At 42.1% G+C, this 26,717-nt stretch overlaps 2 protein-coding genes across 5 annotated transcripts in view; one reads left to right on the plus strand and one right to left on the minus strand.

The window, feature by feature from the left end:
* The window catches only part of LOC123366263, a 130,237-nt gene extending 122,818 nt beyond the window's left edge, over positions 1–7,419 (plus strand). Inside the window, exon 51 of the mRNA XM_045009538.1 lies at positions 4,713–7,419. Within this exon, the coding sequence (XP_044865473.1) occupies positions 4,713–4,812 (100 nt within the window). The 3' untranslated portion in view covers positions 4,813–7,419. The remainder of the gene's footprint in view (positions 1–4,712) is intronic.
* PPIL6 (peptidylprolyl isomerase like 6) overlaps positions 1,468–26,717 on the minus strand; it is a 38,507-nt gene continuing 13,257 nt past the window's right edge. Inside the window, exons 1-6 of one of the 4 annotated variants that reach the window (XM_045009556.1) lie at positions 17,374–17,517; positions 10,222–10,293; positions 8,570–8,632; positions 6,719–6,814; positions 5,941–6,009; positions 1,468–4,505 (exon numbers count right to left, since the gene is read on the minus strand). In XM_045009556.1, coding sequence (XP_044865491.1) covers positions 4,339–4,505; positions 5,941–6,009; positions 6,719–6,814; positions 8,570–8,632; positions 10,222–10,293; positions 17,374–17,440 — 534 coding nt within the window. In that variant the 5' untranslated portion in view covers positions 17,441–17,517 and the 3' untranslated portion in view covers positions 1,468–4,338. Of the gene's footprint in view, positions 4,506–5,940; positions 6,010–6,718; positions 6,815–8,569; positions 8,633–10,221; positions 10,294–17,373; positions 17,518–19,239; positions 21,047–21,501; positions 21,855–23,415; positions 23,552–26,717 lie in introns of those variants that run through there. The other 3 variants (XM_045009553.1, XR_006578000.1, XM_045009555.1) reach the window with 3 other exon arrangements.

Consider the following 26,717-nt stretch of genomic DNA (forward strand, 5'->3'; position numbering starts at 1 on the left):
ATCAGTTATTGGGGGGGGGGGGTGTTTTTTCCATATCATTCCTTAAGCAATGGGTGAGGGCCTTAAGCATTTCCACCTTTAAGGGTTACTAGTTATGTGCAGAAGGAGTTTGTAAGGCTATTGTACTGTGGCTCTGAGTTAAAAGTGGAAGCTTGCCATTATTCAGATTGTTGCTTAAAATAAAAACCCACCCCCTGTCTAGTATGATACTGCTAGCATTATTGGGCAGTTTTCTATGTCAGCAGGCTCTTGAATTCCACAGGATACAAGTAACAGACTCCACTCTCCTCAGAGAAGAGGTTAGGGTGTGTACTCACACCACATTAAAAATAAAATTTACAAATTAAAAGCACTTACTACCTTAGAATCTCACAGGCTGTCTTCACTGCAAAACACCACTTGAGTAGCACAATAATTGTGTTTGCAGCAGATGAGTTATGCTACCTCAAGCTGTAGCACATATTCCCTTGGGCTAGCTGATAAGTTAAAAGCACCAGCTGGGGGGAGGGCAGGAGAGAAATTCAGTTGAGGGATAACACTTGACTTGTAATTCTACAGTGAAGACTTCAAGTTCAATGTTAGTGTTAAAATCGCAGTATAGATAAGTTGTTTTAAACTATTAGAGGCAAAGGCTCCAACCAGCTAACATTTTAAAATTACAATTTGCCTTGACTACAGTAGGATTCAATAGATTTGTCCTAGCATAGGAATAGTCATTAAAAGAGTAATTGCAACATCTCTGCAGCAATGTGAGAAACTCTGCCAGTGCTTGAGCCCTTGCCAAATCCCTGTCTGTCCCATTCTTCCTGTGTGACCTTGGGCATGTTAATCACAGCTTCTTATCCTTGTTTTACAGCTGGGGAACTTTAGTACTAGTCTTCTCGGGGGAGGGGGAGAGAAGAGGAAACTACATTAATTGTAAGGGGCTCAGATACTACAGTATAGAGGGGAGGGGTAAGATGAGCAGTTTCACTAGGATTTACCCAGAAGGCTGAAAACACTTTAAAAGCCATAGAACGAGAGGTTTAACAACAACTCTGCTGCTCATATGTACAGGGTCTGAATAGTGGTGCCACCAATGCCCTATTTCATAAGTTACTAACTAAATGGGGATAAGAGTGAAACTAGCATGGGAGACAATCATTTTAATGACTAGTAATTCTCTAAAAGATAATTTCAGAAATGCTGTGAGTGGAGGAGAAGGGGGCACAAATATTGCATACCCATCTTGTACACTGCTTCAATTTCATGCTTCCACTCATATGACCTCATTCTAGTTGTACCATCATCCTTTCAAGTTAATGTTTAAGTCAATCCTCATTTCTCCACAGCATTTCTTGCTTGGAACTTCTGTAGCCAGAGTGGCTGTTTTGCAAAGGCTGCAAGGACTGTACACTTTTAAAAAAACAAAACCACAAACCTTCCATTGTAGAGAGAATATTTACAAACAAAATACAACCAAAAAAATTCAGTAAATGTGATTTTATTTGTCAATTTGGTTCTCTGATTAGATGTGTCTTCAGTGGAAGAAATGCAAAACAAAATACAAACACAGCAATGTCTGCAAGGAACATTCATAAGGTACGGGTTTGATAAATATATATTTGCACAAGGTGGCTTCAGGAACAAGTCACACAATAAACAGCTTGAAAAAAAAATAAAGTTCACTACAGTTCAGTGCTTAAGACCTGATTTGAAGGGGCAGCCTAATAGCAAATAAACTATTCCATGGAGACAATCTAAGAAAGCTACCTTCCACTTCAAAACACCACTAAGAGGACCTTGAAGTTCTGTTAGTCTACGCTGGCTACTAGCATGTGATTAACTGGCACTGTAATTCTGCAAGGAAGCTGTCCCAATTTTAACAAAAAACAAAAACCATAGCAAGGCAGCCCAAGCACATGTCTGGTAACCTAGAATGAGTTGCCAGACAGAAACTAAGCCTGAGCTATGATTTTATCAGCAACTTATGGAAGTTAGTTTGTCTAGCAAGGCAAGCATATAGGCTGCTGCACAAAACTTACACCTTCCTAGAACAAGACTAAACCTATATGTCTGCAGTAACTGTGCATTACAAAATTAGAGCTTCTTAAAGATTGACATCAATGGCACCAAGATCCTGGGTTTCCTGTCTTAGAAAGTAGCAACTGTTGACACCAAGGGATTAATCTAGTAACTAAGGCAAGTTACCCCCTTCCTGGTTTTTCCAACAAATCTGAGGCCAGAGATTTTAAAACAATTAAGGCACTTGAACAATGATTAAGTTTTTGCTGAACAAGCACATTTTCCAACATATATCAAGATCACTGAGAGACTAAAGCATTTTAACCAAATTTTACACAGTAATTAAATCAATCAACTCAAGGTTTAACTGTGGCATTGTTTTTCTTCAGTGTCCCATAGCCTTTTGCTGCAAGTTTAAGACCAAAATGTCAGACAGCTTTTAGAGAATTAGGAACTATACTAAATAAAATTGTTTTATGAATACTATTGGGAATATCTACGGTGTGTGAAGTGGGAGGTCTTACTCGTCACATTATAGAAATAAGTGCATAGAGCATGTTCCTTTGCCCAAATTAAGTTATGAAACAATTTAAGGAGATGGGAATGACCGACTAAATGATTTTACAATATTAAGGCCAAGGATACACCATCCAATCCAGACAAATGGTGCTTGCTGGAAGTTGGGTGGTCAGTCTGTTTAATAAACCTGAGCTGACTGCCTGCTTTTGTCATGAGTACATTAACCTGCAATTTTCTGAAGGTACAGCACTGTCTGGTAATTATTTTAATATAGCAAGTTTAGTTTTCTGTGCAGCATAACAAAGTGAATGCTTTCCAAGGCAGAAGAGCATGAGGAAATAAAACTCACTGCAACTAAAATGCTTTTTCATTCACTTAAGTTATAAAACCCATACATTACTAATAAATGAAGTCATGGCAATCATGCTGTCAATGTTTAAACACCCAGTTTAAGGTAAACATTTAAATCATACAAGTCAGTAGCTGCATAAGGCTTTAGAATTTCCTCAAACTGGGGATAAGGAACACCATCCATTTGAAATCTAGTCAATTTCAATAGTTAAAAGTAGCTTCCAGTGCTATGCCTGACCAGTCCATTGCCATGTTATAATTGTTTCACTTGCACAGTGCTGCATCAAAGGCCCACGCAAAGGAGGAGAAAGTGTTTGTAGGCAGTGGAGGACAGTGAAACTTACTATGCACAAACCAAACTTTCTCTGTTATCTATTATTGTTAGAGGCGTTCAAGAGAACTAACATTTTTTCAGACAAATGTGATTTAAGTTGGTGCCCTTTTGAAGTCAGGAATGTGAAATTATGGCTATAGCCCTCCTATGCTTGCCTTGTTACAGGCCAGAAATAATTTGACACTAGTGAAAATAAAAATCTAGTTCACCTTCAAAATTAGTCCAATATCCCAGTCCCTCATTCACAAAAGAAGTCAGCCTCTCAAAAAGGTCAGAAAATAAAATGTTGGCCATATTTTTGTTGTAGTGAATGTTGAGATTGGAAAGGTATATTCTGCTTTACTCCATTAGGCTAGTATCAAAGCTAAAGGCTGCTGCAGTACAAATGAAAATGGCACAAACATTTGAATTTGCAACCTACCTTTTTATTCTTTAAGGCACTGGACTTTATTTCCTCTTACATGGAGGGGAAATGTTCTCACCACCCTTCCAGTTATAACAACTGAAAAGGCCAAATTTAAGAAATTAAAATGTGCAATACAATTCCTGGTTGGCATCTTTAATTCTCATATAGAAAAATATGGGTTTGGCATTATTTTCATCCAAGGAGGATATTTTATGAAGACAGTTTCTACTTCTACAAACCTTTGTTAACTTTCCTCGCAGTACACTACAAGAGCCACAAGCTAGCACAAATGATATTTCTCTCCCAGAAGTCAGTCATTGATAAAATTATAGGGATACTGCACTTATGGTTGATTAAATCAGCCTCCACAATCATCATCAGGAGATTGTCTACTCAAGACAGTGTTACCACTGAATACAAGAATCATTTTAAGTTTACATTTGGCATGTCAAGTTAAAAAAAATCCCACAGCTGCAGCCACTAAAGAAAAATAAGATAATCACAAGGACTCATGCAGCATATTGAGTACCTCTGTTGAGCGAGAGATGATTCATACCATCTCTTGCCAAGTATAGTGTTACAAAAATATCATCCTTTCAAAAAGTCTTCTTTTGGAGATTTAAAGGATATTCTGAACTGTGGTGTTCCATACGGGGCAGAGAATATATTTTGGTTCAGTGAACTACAGGTGTTGGGCTACTAGTCCATTGTAAAATGACAGGTTCTAGAGAGTATGATAGTTTCGATCTTTGGACTTGCAGAATTTATACAGGAAGAAGATTACAGCCTGCAGACCCAGTACAAGGACAATCCCACCAATGAAACTGGCAGCATCAAATGTAGACTTGTGAGGAGCTGGTTTAGGGGGACTCTCAGTAGCATGTGTTGTACCTGTTAAACAACAAAGTAATAGATTATAGTTTAATGAGTGGATGTCACATTTACCATAAATATTAGTATAGAATTTGGTGTTTTCCTTCTTGTACTATGAATCTGTTCAGTAAGAGGTTTGAGATTAAAGCACAGTGTGGGTGCTTCACAACCCCTAAGCATAACATTTGCTAACACAGTTCTTCACTTCCTTCCTTGTACTCCCAGGTTTGAGGATCTGTCGAAGCAACATTTACAGCAATGGTTTTCAACCTGTGATCCGCAGCCTATACCTAAAATTTCCAAAGGGGTCTGCACTACCATTTGAAATTTTTTCAGGGTCCATAAATGAAAAATGGTTGAAAGCCACTGGTGTTTGAAGATTGTACCTTTCATTTAAACATTTACTGTACACTAGAGTATGTCCGACCGTAAGTAACTAAAAACTACTTTGAACTGCACGTAGGAACTAGTTTCATCCCCATTTCACAGAAGAATCCCAGTTAAACTAAATCTGTACTTCAAAATACCATTAGCCACACTTTTGTTTTACTATAAGAATGATGCCCATCACTGATACCTCAGAACCCCCACAGAAGGCTAAAAATCATTTTCCTAATGAGGTGAGACTCTTCTGCTACCTGTCCTAATCTATTGTTCTGCTCATATTTAGTGAATGACCTTACTAAAGAAGTCAATAAAAAAATCTGTGCTTGAATCGTCTCCCATCTGTTAAATAAAGTCTTCTAGCAATGTGCAACTAAAAGATTTAGATCTACCTCATCACAACACACAGGGCCCCCAATACGGTAGCCGTCACCAAAAGGACAGGCTTTTAAAAACTAACCTCCCCTTTTGAATACATTTCATTAGGTGGTATAATTTTAGTTTAATTTCAAGATCTAGCCTTTTAAGTTGGACCCTATTGTTGCTGCCCAACATGTGTTAGTGCAGTGTTTCTCTACAAATGGTCCATGAATCAGCACCAGTCCTTGAGATCTCCCCAACACAGTTTAGGAAGGAGCAAGCCAGTCCCTCATATTAAAAAGGCTGAGAAACACTGTATTAGAGTATTTTACCTTAACGCAGGATTATGTCAGGAGTGCAAATTTTATATTTTAACTTAGTCACCAGACTTCACAAGTTCCTCTTGTGTAGATTATACTTAACATGACTGAAATTAAGCCAGTCAGTCAAACTGCTTAATTTGGCCAAATCACTTATTTTGAAATTTCACTGAGCAGTGTGTGTTACTGTCAAGGCAACATCTCAACAGATATTCCACCTTGATAAAGGTAATTGTGGCATGCAAGGTCATGACTTTCTGGCACACCTACTGTTACTATTCTTCACTACTTCCTGTCACCTACAAGTAACATTATTTCCAAATAAGCTTTTCCAAATACAAAGACTGTTTTAAATACTTAAACTGACAGTGTTTAAAAAAAAAGTTTACCTGGTGTACTGATTGTTGAGAGAACTAGAGTACTTGAAGCAGTAGATGAAGTTGTATTGGTGATGTTACCTGTTTTGTAGAGAGAAACTTCCAAATTCAAAATGTACAGAGGTATCACTTTTGTAAGTTCTATTTTTGTAATTGCTTCAGTTTTTATCTCACTCACGCAAGAACAACCACCCTTAAAAATGCAGACTATGTACACCTAGAATAGAGGTACTTATAATGCTGTGCAGTTAAGTAAATTTTTATAGACATTTTTGTGAGCTGTTATATATTCTATAAAAAACCATAAAAGTCTTGGTGCAGTATAGTTACCTGAATACTTAAGGCTCTCAAGCTATTATAAATGATTTAGTTCATTATACAGCATAGTTCTTTATTTTGTATCGAGCACTAACAAATATTTTTGATGTTTCAAATATCAGTTGAGAAAACTCCCTCAGCTAGAAATCTGTTTCTCTCACAGATTAGAGCCTTAGTTTTATGAGCACTAATCTTACAAATAAGTAGTTATATTGACCACATTGCCTGACTGGAAGAAAGGTAAGTCACAACAAAAATGATGTAGATGAAAAATTAGTCGACTTCCCTTCAATCACTGGCAATTTCTTTGTAGGACACGGAAGTTATGCATTGTACCTACTGTAACTGAGATGTTCAATTTTATGAACTACTTATTCCCAAATAGTTTAAGCAAACTTTGGTAGAACCCTTGTTTTACAAAGTTATCTTACTTAGCCCAGTTATCAGTTCATTATAGTACATTTTTTTTTACCTGTGGTAGCAGTAGCAGCTGTGGTAGCATTAGCAGCTGTGGTAGCATTAGCAGCTGTGGTAGCATTAGCAGCTGTGGTAGCAGCAGTAGATGAAGCTGTAGAATAGTGTGTAAAAAAATAAAAGTTAACTTACAAGATTGTAACAAACATACAACAGACTCCCATTTAAGGATAGTAAAATGCTTAATGGACCACTATGAAGGCTAACGTGAAGTAGCAAAAAGACTGGAAGAGTTCACTGCACTACAGTAACACACTGAACTGTGGGAGCAGAATACATCAAGCAAACAAAACAGACACGCCTACGGGGTAATTCAAGCCAGAAACATGCTGAGAGTCCAGGCTTGGCCTCTGTTACAGCCTAAGTGTCCTGGAACCTTCCAACTGGCTACCACAGACCCTGAAGAGTTGCTGTGGCTGACTGGTGGATGCACACCCATGCTTTGGATCTGGAAACTGGGCAGGATGTGTGAGAGATTTAGGCATCCAGTTCCCCTGTGTGTCTTAGAAAGTCTTCCCATAACACTTCAAGTTCAATTTGGAGCTAGGTTCCACAGGTAGGTATGCATTTGCTCTGGCTTGCTGGGTGATTAAAATGTATACTGAAAGCTGGGACATCTTCAGTGGTCCAAAAGGTTGAGTTTAGATAAAGCTCTCCTTCCACTGAGTACCAGAAAGTAAAACCTGAGCGTATAGTCTAAGAAGCTGTTAGAACTTTTAAAAAAGAAACTGGTTAATAAAAGCAGTTTGCTGTATATAGATATGTTCTAAGTACTTATTACAATGCATGTTATTTGGGGCAGCAGATTCATTAAGATTTCTTTCTAAAGGGGGCTCCACCAAATTCCCAGGATACAATCCAACAGTTCTTGGATATGCAGGAGTCAAGTAATACTTGGTATAATGGGAGAAATAACAGTCTCACTGCAAACCTAATAGGAATAGATTGGAGTTCTGCTACTCATTCTGACATAACCAACAGTTTAACATGACAATAAAGTGCTGTTCTACTAGAAAGTGGTTTAGTAAAAAGTGGCATTCTAGGGTTCCATATTTGCCTTAGTGACTCCAGAGCAAATGCAATCAGTTTACAAAGAGGTTTTTTTTAAACTGCCAGTCCCTAAAACAATCTGAAATCAGAAGTGAAGTACAACATAAGGCTACATTTTAGTCCTGGGTATTTTTTTAGTAAAAGTCACAGACAGGTCACAGGCTGTAAACAAAAATTCATGGCCTGTGACCCATCCATACCTTTTACTAAAAATACCAGTGAATAAAACTGGGGTGTGTGGTTGCCCAGGGCTCCCGCAGATGCTGGGTGAGAGGGGGGTTGGCAGGGCCGGCAGGCTCCCTACCTGGCTCTATGCCTATACTCTCCCCCCACCCCCAGCAGCAGCATAGTTTGGGTATGGGAGAGGCCAGAGGCACAGGACAGGGTGAGGCAGGCTCTGGGTAGTGCTTACCTGGGGGGTCTCCACAGAAGCAGTGACATCCCTCTCACTCAGCTGTTAGGCGGAGGCAAGGTCAGGCAGCTTTGCACACTACCTCTGCCTGCAGGCACCTCCTAGTGGCTGTAGTTCCCGGCCAATGGGAGCTGTGCAGCCAGCACTCTGGGCATAGGCAGCCTGCAGAGCTGCCTGGCCATGCCTCTGCCTAGCAGCAGAGTGAGGGGGATGTTGTTCTCTTTAAGCTTACCTACTACAGAGATTTGCTTATACAATTGATACAAGGTACGTTAATGGAGGCTGATAACTATTGTGCTGGAAGCTGTAAAGAATAGGAAGACTGTCTCAGATAACTTGGAAAAGACTGCATTAAGAGTCAACCTAAAACAATATCCAGATACTTACAAAAACACTGTGAAATAGTAGTACAGTTCAGTCCTGTTTCATTTGCACAAGAAAAGTTTGATCCTGTCCACAAAAAAAAAAAAGTGTAATATCAAGGAGCAGTAGGAAAGGGTTTTTATATTGAGAGTTTCTCAAAAACAAATATTATTATGCCTTTTATCAATTACAAATGATGTTATCTCATAAAAATTCTTAATGTTCTATGCGGGATTCCCTGGGGATATCAGTCTCTCGGCTAGCAGAATTAAGACTATTTCAATGGACAAGATTTAATACACTTGAATGAGTTCCATCATTAATGACATTAAGTATATTTCTGTAAAGCAAGAGTGAACAGTGACATTCACTAACATAAGCACTGTAAGCAATCTGTGTAATACCTCTTGCAATATATTCTAGTTAGATACCTGCTTATGTACCATTTTGAAGAAGGTATGCAGATATAAACAGTCAGCCAAGTTTAAATAAAACATTAAAAGCACTATTTAGTTTACTGTTACTATATTTGAAAAACTACAGCAGAAATACTCCGGGCCCAGTTCTGAGATACTGCACAATGACTTCCACTAAGAATAAATGGAAGTTGTGTGATATAGCTAAAGCAGAATTTAACCTCCAATTTAAGAGGAATTCATATTTATCTGTTTTGATCAAAGTGACAATCCATATTTACATAGCAATTTAGTGTTAACAGGCTACATTAAGAAGTTTCAAGACATTTAGCACTTATTTGTCCATAGTCCTCTCAAACAGGTCGCCCACAATGCCTCGAGTTTTGTCAGAGAATTCTGGAGACTACATATACTGAATTTGTAATGGAAAGAACCTTTTGAGAGGAACACCAAAACTGGAATGGTAATGGTTGAAACTTGCTTTCCATTTCTTATGGAGGATCTCCATAGTTCTTTACATGGGTAGTCTACATAACCATGTATTATCCCATCACCACTACCCTCAATTGTTCTAATTGTTTCCATCCACTTCTGTCCCTCATGTTTAGAATCTAAAAACTCATCGGGGAGGGACTGTCTTAACAGTGTTTTGTTCAGTGCCCAGCACAATGGGACCCTAATTCTGATTGTGTCTTGGGCACAACTAAAACATAAATGAATAGGCTACCTTACGTAACTGATTGTCTACTGCCCTGTCTTCTCTTGAGGCACTTGATATCAGGACAGGATTTAACAATTCTGTGGGATAATCTCAAAAGGGACTGCAATGTTGGAATGCTTGTCAATTTTAACATGTCAAGGTCCATCCATCACCTCCTTACCAGCAAGGCCAAGTAACTAGTTTACTGTCTTTCGTGAAGTCTGTTGCATAGTTAGTAGTTAAGATTTTCCATGGTGCTTCAGGTAGTTTGTTTTGTTAGCAGGCCTTTAAAAATTCTGCTTTTATTTGTATTTTGAGCATAATATTCCGCTGCCTCTGGATAAGAATTTAAGATTAGTTTAACTTTCACATCAAAGTGTTGTACTTTGTGTACATGACTGTTTTGGGCTCTTAACAGTTTAGAATAAGTTTAAGATAGTGTTGCTTTTCACGTTGTTATCCACCAAAACAGTTGTCATTCATCACCCCTTGTACATGTTTGTGAAATCAGACCCAAAAACATATCTAGTTATTAAATATTAGTTTTTCCAGATGTTTACCGTTGCACTGAATCCACTTGCATCCACTAGTATTAACACAGTCATTGCAGGTTTTATGATGTGCACAGCTGTCTGAAAAAGGGAAAACATTTAATTATGGGCCAGTTCATTGTTATCAGAAGAGCAACTCTCCCAAAGATAATGGGATTAGTTTTCTAGCATTTTTAAATCACAGATCTGTTTTACTTATTAGCACCTATAAATTGAGGACCTCCATAACATCCTCAAACGTGTTTACATATGAACTGAGTCAACTCCCCAACAAAACAACTTTATTTTCGGATAAGAAGCTGTAGCACAGAGAAACGACATGCTTAAATTCACACAAATCCATGGCACAGAACCAAGACTAGGTGTCGACAGATCTGGTGGTTAACCCATAGGATTATCTTTTGTTCCTCCCAAGTATTGTTAGTGACTCCAACTACACATGCATTAGGCTCAAGTTGATTAAAATGTACTTTACTCCTGGACAACAAAGCCTGTTGTTCCAATGCCATGCCCCAGAAATGTCAGTTATACCTTATGTAGTGGTCTCCAAATATATTTAATAAAGCTCATGAGAATCTAAATGGAGAACAGAAAATTTACAAGAGTGAAAAGAACTAAGGGTATGCCTATACAGCAAAGAAAACTCCACAGCAGGGCCATGGCAGTGGATTTGGATTCACTGGGCTGCAGGGCTGTTTCACTGCCATGTAGATGTTTGGGGGCTCAGAACTCTAGGATCCTACAAGGAGGGAGGGTTCCAGAGCTCAGACTCCAGAGAAACAGCCCCACAGCCTGAGCCTCATGAGCCCAAGGTCAGTTGGTATGGGCCAGCCATGGGTTTTTCCTCTGATGTGTAGACATATCCTAAGTCTGCAAACAAGACTTCACAGGAGTATTTTGAAACTTCAGTGGGTAAAAGCATTTACTATAAAAGGGAAGAGACAACAGAAAATAGAGTCAGTTAAAGACTTATGGGAGAAAACAACAAAATGGAATTAGTTAATGCTGGCCTAACTGGTATAAGCCCTCATTTGTTACAATTGTACCAAAAATGTGTGGAACAGACCAGACTGAAAACAGTTTTCCTGTTTTACCACACTGGCAACTAGTTTTGGTGGGACTGATGCTGGTTCTCTACAAAGTTATTTGGACATATTAAACCTAAGTCTCACAATTGGCTCTCCAAAGAGCAGGACCAAAAGTCTTATGTGCATGCTGCTGCACAATGAATGCTATTTATTCAAGCATACATTTTAGCTGATTAAAAAAAGTGTGTTAAAATTTGACTTTTCCATACCCTAGTACTTTATCCTGGCTCCTGGAGTGAACAAGTACTATACAATGCTATAGAACAGGGATGGGCAATCTTTGGCACACGGCCCGCCAGGGTAAGCACCCTGGCAGGCCGGGCTAGTTTATTTACCTGCCGCATCAGCAGGTTCGGCCGATCGCAGCTCCCACTGGCTGTGGTTCCCTGTTCCAGGCCAATGGAGGCTGTGGGAAGCAGCGGCCAGCACATCCCTTGGCCCGCGCAGCTTCCCGCAGCCCCCATTGGCCTGGGATGGGGAACCACAGCCAGTGGGAGCTGCGATCATCCAAACCCACGTGCCAAAGGTTGCCAATCCCTGCTATAGAAAACAGTAAGCATTAATAGGAATAACTGCAACTAGACCTGACAGCTGTGGATGGATAAGAGATGAAAACTTCCCTCAGGGTTCAAATACCAAGGTTACTACATTGCAGAATTGGAAATCCTGAATACCAAGACTGATCTTCCCTTTCTGCTGAGCATATATCTTCACTCATATGGGGTCTGTTACTAGTAGTTTGAGATAGTTGGGAGGAAAGATACTAGGTAACTGAAACCCAGGAATGGCTTATAGGACAGAGTCCACCCACTCTCAACAGGTGTGACCTGGTACTTCTGTTTTTGTAACTAGAGTCAGCTTGTCTAACTCAACCCTACTTATTTTTTTGAACTAAGATTTCTTAAGGTGTATAGTGTATGCAATGCCAGCCTTTACTCTAAAAGTGACGTACTGTTTTTCTTGGAGAAACTAAACAGCTTCTCCACCTGGGAGTGAACAGATCTTTTAATACTGAATCGGAAGTCCAGTTGCAATTAGCGATTATCCTTAGACCGGAACCAGACCAGAAATGTCCTGTCACTTGGATATGCACACGTGTCCTATGTTGCTCATGACTATCAAGATCTCAGTCAGCAATGGTTTCCACATGAAAGTATGCCTACTGATACTATTGAGATCAAATCATCCAGCCTCTGAAACTGAATCTGAGCAGACACCTGCTGGCTCAGATAAAACCTCTGCCAGACTCCAAATGTACTAGATCCTGTCCTAGAGCAAGAAAGCTTGGAGCTGAGCTTTGTCTTACAGCCCCAAGGTACCTGCAGACATCACTCTTGAAACAGCAGCTCTTGCCACCGTAAAAAATTATCTTTAATTTTTATTTGAAGTCAAGGCATTCCCCTGGCCTGAGTGACCTTTCACATTTCCTTGTGAAGAGACAGTCATACTAAGCCATCTACACTGATATTTGGCAATGTAGATCTGGTAATCCATATTTTTGAGGTGAAAGTAGAGACTGGTAAACCCTTCAGCCACATGAAGACTGCAGCAATGAAGCTTAGGATTCCAGGGCCTTGAATTCAGCTTTCTTCTGGATATATATCTTGACTTTAGCAAAGCCTTTGATACAGTCTGCCACAGTATTCTTGCCAGCAAGTTAAAGTAGTACGGATCGGATGAATGGACTATAAGGTGGACAGAAAGCTGCCTAGATTGTCGGGCTCAACAGGTAGTGATCAATGGCTCCATGTCTAGTTGGCAGCCAGTATCAAGTAGAGTGCCCCGGGGTTGGTCCTGGGGCTGGTTTTGTTCAACATCTTAATTACTGGATAGTGGGATGAACTGCACCCTCAGCAAGTTCACAGATGACACTAAGCTGGGTGGAGAGATAGATATGCTGGAGGGTAGGGATAGGGTCCAGAGTGACCTACACAAATTGAACAGCTTGGGCCCCCCCCCCCAAAATCTGATGTTCAACAAGGACAAGTGCAGAGTCCTGCACTTAGGATGGAAGAATCCCATGCACCGCTACAGGCTGGGGACCAACTAGCTAAGCAGCAGTTCTGCAGAAAAGGACCTGGCGATTACAGTGGACAAGAAGCTGGATATGAGTCATGTGCGCACCCTTGTTGCCAAGAAGGCCAATGGGATATTGGGCTGTATTTGTAGTAGCATTGCCAGCAGATCGAGGGACGTGATTATTCCCCTCTATTTGGCACTGGTGAGGTCATACATGGAGTAGTGTGTCCAGTTTTGGCCCCCCCTACAGAAGGGATGTAAACAAGTTGGAGAGAGTCCAGCAGAGGGTAAGGAAAATGATTAGGGGGCTAGGACACATGACTTATGAGGAGAGGCTGAGGGAACTGGGGCTATTTAGTCTGCAGAAGAGTAAGGGGGGGGGATTTGATAGCAGCCTTCAACTACCTGAAGGGGGGTTCCAAAGAGGATGGAGTTAGGCTGTTCTCAGTGGTGGCAGATAGCAGAACAAGAAGCAATGGTCTCAGTGGGGGAGGTCTAGGGTTGATATTAGGAAACACTATTTCACTAGGAGGGTAGTAAAGCATGGGAATGGGTTACCCATGGAGGTGGAATCTCCAGCCTTGGAGGTTTTTAAGGCCTGGCTTGACGAAGCCCTGGCTGGGATGATTTAGTTGGTGTTGGTCCTGCTTTGACCAGGGGGGTTGGACTAGATGACCTCCTGAGGTCTCTGCCAACCCTAATATTCTATGACTCTATAAGGCTGCCTCAGAATTATGAGAGAAGTGTCTTACTCAAAGACATTATTGCCTATTCTCCACTTTCCAGGGGAAAGTGTTTCCTTACATCTTTTAATCTTTACTAGCTCATCAACACAGTATGAGGACACACCAATCCTACTCACATAGGAAAGCTGCTCCAGCTACCCATCAATGACGGTCACAATTCCTAGAGGGGCATGGTACCAAAAATCAGCTCAGTCTGCAGGTTCTCCTCTTCTGTAGAGATGTATATGGCTAATGACTATACCCCGAATAGAATCAGAATAGCACCTATCTCCAGATACTTCCCCTTAATGCCATACAAGCAACTTGGCACAGCACTTCAATGGAGATGGCAGGACAGAAGTTGCTGCCAAAATAAGGCATCTGATAACAGTTTTGTTGAAGTTCTTGGTGCAGACTGCATCCTCTTTAGACTGCACCATCTTTTTGTTCTGTTTGTATAGCACTTATTAAATAGGGTCCCAGTCCATGACCAGGGCTCTTAGACACCACAGTAATACAAATAATAGAATAATAAAGTTGTGTCTGCCTGACCACTGTGGTGCAAGTGTACCACTGCATCATCTCAAAAATGGAACTGTCAACTTTGACCATGAACCTGAATTACTGGAATAATTCAGTCACAAGGAGTCAGATCTTCAGATGCCATCCCAGGTTTGACAAGGGTACTCTAAAAGGTTTCAGTTTGGGGCTGCATAAAGTCAAAAAGCTGCAATAAGCCCCACAGGGCCTCCTGCTTTCAGTGCTTCTGCAGAAAAAGCTTCTCCTCTCAAGAGGAATAGCTTAGTACTATAGACTTAACTAACAAAAACTGCAAGTTCATAAGGTCCTGCTGACCCTGACCTGCTTACATGACACAACTGGAGTAGATACTGCTACAGTGGTTTCGGCCATCCTCTTCAGTTTTTGAGGAGGGGTGACTGGAAACTGCTCCTCTATCAAAACTCCTCACTTGCAGTCCCACATGGATTTTAATCTTATGCTGAAGAGGATGAAGCAAATCATATCAGGGTACAGTATTACTTCTGCCAGTAATTCAAAAATACCAATTATGTGAAGTCAATATGATTTTACCATATTAGTGATTCATGTCCAGTCTCATTTTGCTTCAAACAAAGCTACAATGGCTTTTAAAGATTTGACTCTATGAACAGCTCTAATTTTGTCCATGCGATTACACATGCTGTACTGGGATCTACTACATTTCACTATTATAAACAGAAGACATGATATTTTTATAATGATCTTTTGAATACATTAAGTACTGAAATTCTCACCCATAGAAGACAAAAATTTCTATTTCCCTAAATTTGATGTACCAAGACCAGTATTGAAGTGAGGTGATCTAGTGGATTAAGCATATGATTAGCAATAGTGAACCTTGGTTTCTAATGCCACTGAATTGATGAGGCTTTGGCAAGTCACTTCCTCCACTAGTAAGTACTAATTTTACCTTTCATAGAAGGTCATTCTGAGAATGCAGCAAAGAATCCTGTGGCAACTTATAGACTAACAGACGTTTTGCAGCATGAGCTTTCAGGTATTCACCCACGAAAGCTCATGCTGCAAAACTTCTGTTAGTCTATAAGGTGCCACAGGATTCTTTGGTGCTTTTACAGATCCAGACTAACATGGCTACCCCTCTGATTCTGAGAATGAATGTTTAAACAAAATATTGGATAGGACAATCTTAAAGTAATGATAGTTAAGGCTATGATTTTGTCAGGGATATTTTTAGTTTAAGTCAGGGACAGGTCACTGCCAAAAAACAAAAAATCATGGAAGCCTGACCTGATTTTTACTAAAAACATCCCTGACAAAATGGTGAGGGAGGAGGGCCCAGCACCCTGCCCTCCAACTTCAGAGGCTGGGAGCTGTAGGGATGCCATTGCCCAGTGGCTGGGAAGGGCCCCCTGCAGGGCTGAAGCTGGGGAGGGGGGGCCCCCACCACCATGCAGGGCTGGGAGCTACAGGTGGGCCCCCTCTGCCAACAGTGGCTGAGGACTGGGGGGCGGGGGGAAGAGACCTGCCCCTGAGCAGCTCAGGGGTCCATCTGCTGCTGCCAGCTGTGGAGCTGCATCTCCCCTTCATAGAATACCAGGGTTGGAAGGAACCTCAGGAGGTCATCTAGTCCAACCCTCTATTCAAAGCAGGACCAATCCCCAGATTTTTACCCCTGTTCCCCAAATGGCCCCCGCAAGTATTGAACTCACAAGCCTGGGTTTAGCAGGCCAATGCTCAAACCACTGAGCTATCCCTCCCCCCTTCTCCCTGCCCACAGCCACTGAGCAGCTCTGGGGGCCGTTGGCACATGCAGGATGGCCCCAGCTACACACAGTGGCTGGAGCACTGCAAGGGGGACCCCTGCCAGCAGCAGTGACTAGGCAGCTCAGGGGGTCACCACCAATGGCAGACCGGTCAGTTGGGGGGGGGAAGGGAGGAAGAGCATCACCTACAGCTTCTAGGCAGCTGCCCTACCACTCAGAGGCTGGACTGCTGTGGATTCCCCCACCGCTAGCAGCAGCTAGTCAGCTCCGTGACATAATCTTAGCCTTAATTACAGTGGTGCATTTCCTTGACGTAGGGAGTGCCAATTAACAAACACTATATAACAACAAAGTTGTCTAGATGCACGCAATAAACGATTGCGGATTTAAGTACAGGGCTCAAAAACTCCAAAGGGGCAGTTTATTCTCCTGATTACTCAAAAACAGGATCCGTGGCTGGTTACTCAGTTTTGCTGCGCTGTTTGCGCCCAGTGCCCTTTGCACTTTTTTACACCAACTATAAATCACGGCTTCGGGAGGCAGATCTGGGCATTTCCTACCCTGCGTTACTCAAATCTGTTAAGTGGCTCTGCTTATCCTCCTGCTGCCGCAACAGGGGAAGCAAATGCTGCAAGGGGCGATTAACACCAGCAAGCTGCGCTTTCGGGAACGGGACCCAACCCCCGAGTAAACAAGCTGGGGGCGCGTGCAACGGAGCCGGCTGCCACCACGTCTCCTGGGCAGCGCGGAGGGGGCGCGGGGCACCGGGGAATCACGGCGACAGAAGCGAGCTTCAGAAGACACCCCCCCCCCCGGTAGAGCCGCGCCGGCCACACAGGGCCCCCGCGCTGGGCGCTCCGGCGCACGCGGCCCCCTCAGCGCCCGGCCCGGGACGCGCCTCCCACCCCCGGCCGGGGAAGGAGCGAACTCCCGCTGGGCGCCAGCGCACGGCCCCGCCCACAGCGCTGGAAGCTGGGGCTGGGGCGCCCCCCGTTTACCGCTCCCGGCCCCAGGAGGAGCCACCCCCAGCCCAGCCCAGCTCACCTGCCGCCGCCGCCCAGAGCAGGGCCCAGCAGGCCGTGGCGAGCAGGAACCCCGGTGTCCGGCCCATTGCTCGGTCTCCGGGCAGCTCAGCCTCCTCCGCGACTAACCCCAACGACGCTCGCTCTACAACTCCCAGCCCAGCTACGTCATATGAGCACGTGGGAAGGGCGTGGCGCTGACCCATTACGTAGAAGCGACTGGCCCCGCCCCCGTCAGGGTTCGGTCCGTCTATTCGCCGCGCCTCACCCTCCACCTCTGGTACAATGGAACGGTCCCCAGCCGAGCACCCGGGCGGCGGCAGAACGCGCCCCTTCTGCACGTGACCACATCGGGCCGCGCTGCCCCCATCACGTGATGCTGTCCCGCCCTCTCAGGCAATCACACGCCGCTCGAGCCCTGACCCCCGCGCGCGGCGCTGACAGGGAGGGGCCTGGCGCGGCCGCGCACGGGCGGGGCTGGGTGAGGGAGTTGGGGCCCAGCCTGTCACCGCGCGGCGCCCGCAATGCGCGCCCAGCACCGGGGCCGTGGAGCCAGAGGAAGGAGGCAGCTGAGGCTCCGCACAACGCATCTACGCCCGACATTTAGCGCCACGTTGTGCACAGACCTACACCGTGTTCAGCCCATTAGCGTCAGCGGGAGCTGCTGGGTATAAACGAGCACAGGCCTTGGGTGTTGGTATTTGTCCATTGGCGCCGCCCCCACCTCTCCACTGACCTAGCTAAACACCTGTCCAGAGTGCATGCAATAAACCAGCCCAGGTCGCATCATCCAAGGGTTTGTTGTCACACCTCCAGCTGCACTGAAATCATTCATCGTTTTAAGCAGGGGTTCTCAAACCGGGTCATGAGGTTATTACAGGGGGGTTTACTGCTGACAGCCTTCACCCCAAACTCAGCTTTGCCTTCAGCATGTATAATGGTGTTAAATATATAAAAAAGTGTTTTTAATTTATGGGGAGGTTGCACTCAGAGGCTTGCTATGTGAATGGGGTCACCAGTAAAAAAGTTTGAGAGCCACTGGTTTTAAGAATGCCAATGAGTAACTCCCCTCAGGCCCACCCTCCCACGGTGCCTTGCAACACTATAAGCAGGTCAGAGCTCATATCCATAACAGGTATCTGACCTATTCTGCAACAGTTTATTAAATAACTATTTAAAAAACTGATGTACACAATGCATCCCCACCAACATGAGATTTGGAAAACAGACAGGAAACCTCTTAAAATAAGCTTGCCACTCTATTACTTCTCACTTTGACTCCATGTTTTTCTCCAGATTTTTTAGGAAAAATAGCAATGCAAGGGAAGAAATATTCAGCTGATAATGTGAATACATATAGGAATGTTCTCCTGCACAAAATCCAATTCAAGCCCTATGTCCAGATGTAATTTAGTGCAACCTGCTGCCAATTCTTAAAAGGGAGACAGTTCTTAAAACCCAAAAGTGAAACAGCAGCAGTTCTCCATCCCCCTCTCCACAGTCACCATCTGTAGGACACCCAACCAAGAGCTAACAGCCACACTGTTCCCTAGTTGCTTAGCCCAGTTCCAGAACCCCACTCTTCAAGCCATCTACCTCACAGTTAAAAGTCCCTATTATTTTTATTCCTGTGCCGGGGCTTCCACACATCTGACAATTCTCCATGCTCCTTGCAACTCTTCTTTCCTAGCCCTCAACTCAGAGCTTCTGCAAGAGGGATCCCCACAAGGTGCCACTCCCCAGCTTCCCCCTTTCAGCTGCAAATTACATCCCTGCTGAGCAGCTTCTCCTGGGAACCTCTCTCCAGAATCAACCCTCCTTTCCTTGGCTGAACCTTCCTTAACTAACCTGGTTCATCCTCCTTTACTTTAAGGACTTCTGCACAAACCTTATAATCAGCAGGGTTTCCTTGCTCTGGCCATTTTCCCCACAGCTCTCCCCAGTTCTCTCTCTGCCAGCTTTCAACTAGGACTTTGTCAGGTCTCATACAACTAGTGCAAGCTCCCTGCTCCTCCTTCCTACTCTCTTTTGTCAACTGTTGACTAGATCTTTATAGAGGACAGATGCCTTCTACCAGGAATCATCCAGAGGCCACTAACTAGTCATAGATGAACTGGACACATTCCCTCTTAAAGATGCCAGTCACACTCAGACAATCCCCCATGACTACTTCCTACTAAAGGAATTAATGCAGTTTATGTAAATAGTTTTGCAAAGGGAAAATGTGCTTAATGGGCATCTCTTGTTAATGAAGAGAAGCAAACACTATTTAACATAATTTTCCAGTCATTTTTCTTTTAAGCAGAAAATCTTAAGTGGGCCATTTCAACTTTGGCATAGAACAAAGCAGTGAAGATAATAATTCTATAGTCAAGTTACAGTGGGAAATTTTATTGGTTCTGATTGCCAGAATCCAAATGCTAACACAAAACAGTCATTGTTATACTTAGCTCTTAGAAATTTTCATCTGTTGATTTCAGAGTGCTTTACACAGGAAGGTAAAGTAAAAATTCAAAGACTCTTCTGCCAATTGCAGACATGTTAGATTTTAAGTGTTATGGATTACCTTCCTTGAGATTCTGGGACACTTTCATTTTCCACACTCTTGCCATCTTCTGTTGAAACCATCTGCTGTCACTACTCCTGTGCTATGCCTAAGAGAGATCTTTCATCTCAGAAATTCTACTACAGCAATTGGCAATGAGTTGTGTGTTTAGTCTCCTGAGTCATAAATAAAGGTGTTTTTACAGCATTTAGATAAACATTGACTTCTTTATGTGGAACTTCCACACTCACTGAAACCACATCTATTCACTGCAATACACTTTGCAAAATCTCACGGATATCTTGGATAATAGGGTATAGTTTATAATTTCCTGTTTTGGAGTAATTTTAGCATTTTAATGGGTTCAGTTGGGTCCAAATATCTTAATAATTTGATACAATCTGTAAACAAAAGAATTAAATATATGTCTAGGGCCTGAGTCTAATGTTATGTTTTACTCTGGTGTAGCTCCATTGACTTCAGTGGTAACTCTTGGTTTAAACTGATGTAAGTGAGATCAGATCTCTGATATTCAGAGACCGCCTGGTACCACCCTTATGTTGAGTTGTACCTTACCCCACATGCACTGATTTTAATATTACTACCAGTGGTGTAAGGTATGACTTAAATGTGACTCAAGAATGGCAGAATTGGGCCAAAGGTAAATAACTGATTGTGATGAGTGGACACAATCAATAGCAAATTCATTTATGAAGTAGTGCTAATTGGTGTTCTGCTTAATAGGATTATTTATAGTGCAGCCTACAGTAATGTAATCTCTCGTTGGACATCCATATTTATACAATAATTTGTATAGCTATATAATGGCATGAAGTTAAATTTCCAAGCCCATTAGTATATTCATGTAAGAATGTATGTGAACAAGCCATGAACATGGTTAGACTAGAAAAAATATCAAGCTAAAGTTTAGATGTATAAAAATGCTATTTTAGATTTTAAAAGCCTACAAAACCTATAAAAGGCAGGTCAGAAACATGCATTTTTACACATTACAGTAGGAAGGGAAATTGGCTGTAATCAAGGCACAAGAACACCACAGTTAATAATTTTACATTCTACTACAGGCCTTTCATTGTACGTAGAAACATCTTCTAGTTTCTGAAGAACTTCTGTACCTTCAATCAGCTGTCTAAAGTAAAGGTGGAAATTATATATACATAAAGTCAGTGAAATTATGATTAACTATATGATCACTACCATAAAGCTCTACAGTTTTAGTAATCCATTTGACCATTTGAGTTCCATGGTATTCATTTTCCAACACAAGTTATGTTAAATGTGCATGATTTAACAAAAATGTAGGAACATACATATCTATCGATGATACACATGGGTAGAGGATCAGGAAAATACACCAATAACAATTTGAAGATCAGGAAACACTGATTTAGTAGGTTTCAGAGTAGCAGCCGTGTTAGTCTGTATCCGCAAAAAAAACAGGAGTACTTGTGGCACCTTAAAGACTGCATCCGAAGAAGTGAGCTTTAGCTCACGAAAGCTCATGCTAAAATAAATTTGTTAGTCTTTAAGGTGCCACAAGTACTCCTGTTTTTTTTACTAATTTAGTAGTGAATACAACTGTGTTATCTACCTTCAGTGCCTGTCAGTGGTCAGAGCAAGTCAGTTAGAAACCCTGAAATCCTTCTATTAGGCTATAATTACATAACTATAGTGTTCTCAATATGGCTGTCTCTTAAAATAAAGGGTTCATGTCTTGTATGTTCTTTTCTTTATAGGATTGTTCTTCACAGCAGATTAACATTCCAGCTGTTTGCTCTGAAAATATCCCAATATTTAGCATTTTAGGAGATAGAAAAATGCTACACTTTGAGGTATCTGTAGCTGTAATTATTCAAAGCAATAAACGTTGCAGCACGTAGACACCTTTCCAGAATTTTGTGGCTGTAAGTGTCCATGATATCTAATACTCTTCTTCCCTTTCAAGAAGAAAAAGGTCAAGAGGAATATTGTCAGAAATTGTTCTGCATTTAATTAAAATGGTTTGGTCTCTTTCTCTCTCTCTTTCTCACATACACACTTTTTGAAGTCTTAGATCAGTTTTCTTCTTAATCTGAATCATGAAACCAATACAACAATTTACAATTCTAAACTGTCCTGAGCTGCAATGTGTAGGGCTCAATCTTATAAAACTCTGTATTAAGCTGTGTACACATGGGTTTGCTAGCAGTTCATGTAGAGAACTCTGCACCTTATCTTTAGCACAGGCATTGGGGAGGGGGAGAGGATATGTTAGAAGGTTGTGAATGGATCACTGATGTGGAACTTGTGTCCAGGACAGGCCAATGAGGTGTGCAGTAGCTATTTTAATGTAAAAGTTTCTATTGCTATTGCAGAATGCTGTTGCATACCTGTGGAAGGCCAAGGTGTAGGGAGTGGTGTGCCAATTTATAGCATGGTAACTCCATATAGTGCTGAACTGCCCTCTTTGCGCTTGCTAAAGTAAGCTCATAGTATGTTTATACATTGGGCAATGTTTTAAGAGCCGTGCTTGAAATTTCCTGTGCCTTTAAAGCAGGGAGTTCCTGGTAAGATAACAAGAGACTCCAGTGTATAGTGTAGAATTAAAGTCAGATGCCACTGATTTAAACACATCCAGTTAGAACTTATTTTAAGTTTGTTTTTTGCATATTGTATTGGTATGCCTTTTTTTTTTGTTTTGAAATGCTGTACTCCTCTATGGTGCATTGGACAATAATCACCCTGGCATGAGAGTCTCATGCCCCCCACACTCCCAGTCCCTTTATGCTAGGAACCGCTAGCTTGGTAAAGGGATCTTAAAAGGCCCAGGGTGAAATCCTGCCTCCACTGAAGTCATTGGGAGTTTTGCCATTGTCTTCAATGGGACCAGGATTTCACTCCTGGCTGTGGCTGGGGAAGGATTCCCCTGGCGCAAGCAGTGCAGAGGCAGCTCTAGGCTGCTTTCCCAGGACATCTTTGCAATCTTTGGGAGGCTGTTTTTTCTTGGGCCAAGTCTACATTAGGAGCACTTTGTCCATATAACTGTACTAGTATGCTGTACTGACAAAGTGCTTTTAGTGTGGATGTATCTTATACTGGCAAAACTATGCTTTTTCCAGTATAGCTTATTATAGCCTGCCTGAGCGAAATACACTATAGCAGTTGAGTGCAGTTTTGCAGGTATAATTGTCTACACTAGGGATTTTTGCTGGCTCATCTATGTCAGTCAGCAATAACACCTCATCACACCTCTGAACACCACAGCTATGACAGCAAAAGTCTACTGTATAGACCTGGATATACACAGGGCCCCAGACTGCCTTATGTTTTGCCAGGAGCCTCTCTAGCCCCTGGTGTAGCTTCAGACAGGGAGGGTGCAAAAGTGGCTTAAGCCCTCTGCCCCTGAGCTGCGAGTTCTGTGCTGTGCCTCTCAGAGATGCAGCACAGAATCTCAATCTTGGGCAATGGTGTCTTAGATAACTAGGAGTATTTTTTAAAAAACATTTTAAAATTACATACCCAAAAGCCACATATTTTTTATCCATATAGGGAGCTGGCTGTAGTGTGATATAAAACTGTGAACCATTGCTGTGACGTCCCTTGTTGGCCATCCCAAGAATCCCTCTTTTGTTGTGGGGAATGGAAAAGTTTTCATCTAGAAAGTTTACAGTAATAAATGATCAGATTTAGTTTGCCTCCTTCCACTTTTACTCACTGTTGCAACTGCTACAGCCCCTCCTCTTCTACAACCCCTTTCTTCCTTCTCCCTCTCCCCAATTCTTATTACTTTGTTTCCTATTATATACTGTACATTGGGAGCCTTTCAGCAGGTCTCCCTTCAACTTGCCCCCAAGCTACTGAATAGAAATGAAGGGGATTACAGCTTCCTTTGACTCTGGATCACTGGATTCTGCTTTCTAGAAAGAGGTTAAGAAATAATTTTGGGTTCTCCTCCTGGGAAAAAACCTTAGTGATAAATATTCAAAATGTAGTTGCTAACATGCTGCACACTTTTTTAATATTATGACAACTCTGCTATAGCATCTTTTATTTGAGGATCTCAGAGCACTTGAGAAACAACAATGTATAGGCTGGTTAGCCTTATTCTTATTTTATGGATGAGGAAACTGAGGCACTTAGAAGTGAATGGCCTGATTTTCAGTGGTGCTAAGTACCCATAGTTCTGTGCCATAATGACTTGTCCCAAGTCAGATGGTAAGTCAACAGCAGAACCAAAAGTAGAACCCAGAACTGTTGACTCCTAGACTCTCATTCTAACCCTCCATATTAACCTCCAGTTGCTAATTTTTAGGGAGCACTAAGTTCTGTCATGTTCTGGGCACTATGATTAAAGGCCAGCTGGGGCTATGGGATGGGATAAAAAGGGAGAGAGTTAGCAGTGGTGACACTGGATTTATTGCAGTTTCTTCCCTTGGCGTTAGACAGGGGTGAGGATGAAAAGAAAGACCCCGGGCTACAATTTTCTTTCCACCTTCGCTCAGTGTTATGTGCAGCGATCAGAGAAAATCCAAAAATCCAATGCAGCCATTGTCACCACAGAGCTTACTTTTCTCACCAAAGTACACATTACACAATGCCATGCTTAAACACAATTAACTAAATCACATAAAAGAGAAGCTATTTTATCAGAACAGCTTACAATAACTGGCATGTTTATTTATAAGATTCGCTCAGTGCTGTTTGCTGCATATAGAGAGTTAACGAGCAAATAAAAAGCAAACAAGTCAAAGGAGTTACAGCAGGGATGGGGAGAAGAGCTAAAAGAGCACAAAGGTAGGCAGGAGCTTATAAGGGACCTGAAGGCCAGGACAAGTTGCTTAGGACTGTTGTGAAGGGTGAGGTGATTAGTTGAGGGGTAGAACATGGCTGGAGTGGCAGATAATTTAGGTATTTGCAGCAGGATTTTGGAAGGATGACAGGCTATCATGGAGAAGATGGAGAGTTGTTTAGCAAGTACACTCATAGCACAAAGAACAGATTTTTAATTGAAGACGTCTGAGTGATCCCTGGATTTTCTTCAGAAGCATTCCGTGGTGCAGAAGAGTAATGGATGCAAAGCACAAGACATTTTGGAGGTGGGAGAGCCCAAGGAACAGGGTGCAGAAGAGAAAAAAGTTGTTGATGAACATGAGTCAGCTGAGGAGAGGGAGGCCAGGGAGGGAAAGAAAGAGTGGAAAGCCTCAGAGAATGAATGGTGGTGGACAGGAGGTCACAGAAGGAATGTGAGATATGCCTGGGGGATGGGGATGGTGGAGGAATTGATACAGATCTGCAAGCTGAAACATCTCTAAGCCCCTTTGCTGCTTAGGCTGATGTGTCATTGTGTAAGCAAGAACCCAAGGAGAGCTCTTCACAAACTCCAAAGGAATGATGGAAATTTGGGCTGAAGATGTGAGTAGGGATTTTATTCTTCTTCCATGTTTTGTTATTCTTACTCTATTTGAGGACTGTTCTCTCAAACTAATTAATAAAAATGGCTATTAAATTCTAAATGAAGCAGTTGCTCCTATGCTGCTGCTTGTGAATTGCAGTAATTACTTCAGCAGTCTAATTTTGGATTAGGCTTCCTTGTTTTAGAAAAGGACACTTCAGTCCAAGTGGTTCTCTGTAATTACCTCACTACTTTGCGCTAATTTCAGGGAAATGTAGAAACATCCCAGTCATTTCACAGAATATTGCAGTGAATGGATGTTTGTCAACTGTGGACATTCATAGAATCTTAGCATCTGTGAGTGGCATCTGTCACTGTTCTCAGACAGCAAAAATATCTATGTAAATAGTTTGGTGGAAAACAGTAGGAAAGCCATATAATCACATTAAAATTCCATATCTGAGTGAGCACCTTTATGAAGGACTGAAAAGAATGATTATCTTTTAATTTTAAAAGAGGGTTCAATATGGGCAATCTTCTCTTTTGAAGAATCGGTATTTGTGGTGTGTGAAAGAGGGTAATAAAATTTCTTTTATGGACAATTATAAGGTTGACAGAACTCAAATTAAGTCTATTTTAAAATTAAATTACTTTCCTAATCCTATAATATCTACTGCCGCCTCAAATAGAGTTACAAGAGTGATAAAAGATAAGCTTCTCTCCAAGATAACAAATGACAGGTACTGGGTTTGTCTGGAAGAACAAACACTGAGTTGCAAGTCACTAAATCCTCTAAGTCTAATCCTGACTCTGCCAGTGTCTTGCTGTGTGGCCTTGGGCTAGTCATTTTTCTTCTTAGTTTTCCTTATCTGTAAAATGGCGAACACACTACTTACCTCACACAGATGTGAGGATTAACATTGGAACAGCATGTTGTATATGTAAAGCACTATAAAATATTAAGGACTAGATTGTGGCATTTATGCCACAATCCTGCACAGAGCAGTGTGGGGCTACATCAGTCCCGGAGGAGCAACAGCAGAGGTTGTGCCTCAGGCACTCTCCCCCACCTAGGGCTGCCCAGTGCACACTGCTGTCTGTTTTAGGATTGCCCAGATTGTTCCTGCCAGCATGAAAGCCCCCAGTTTCCAGAACAGCTCTGGAGCAGGTGCATTGAAAGAACATATAAAGAATAGCAGATGCACAGCTGGAAGTGTTACAGTACAGTCTGTATTAGCTATCTATGCAGCGGGGGTGGGGAAGAGGAATCGGATGAAGATTTCTAGCACGTTATTAAAATGTTTTGGTTTCCATTGATTTAGCTTATAGACCTGATTGATGGTTTCCTCAGGAAACAGGTTACTTTCTTGATGAGAATCCTGTGTTCTGAGGATCTGTGCTTCACACTGCTCCAGGTGCATGTGATGTT

The sequence above is a fragment of the Mauremys mutica genome, chromosome 3 (genome assembly GCF_020497125.1).
Source record: "Mauremys mutica isolate MM-2020 ecotype Southern chromosome 3, ASM2049712v1, whole genome shotgun sequence".
Lineage (NCBI taxonomy): Eukaryota > Metazoa > Chordata > Testudines > Geoemydidae > Mauremys > Mauremys mutica.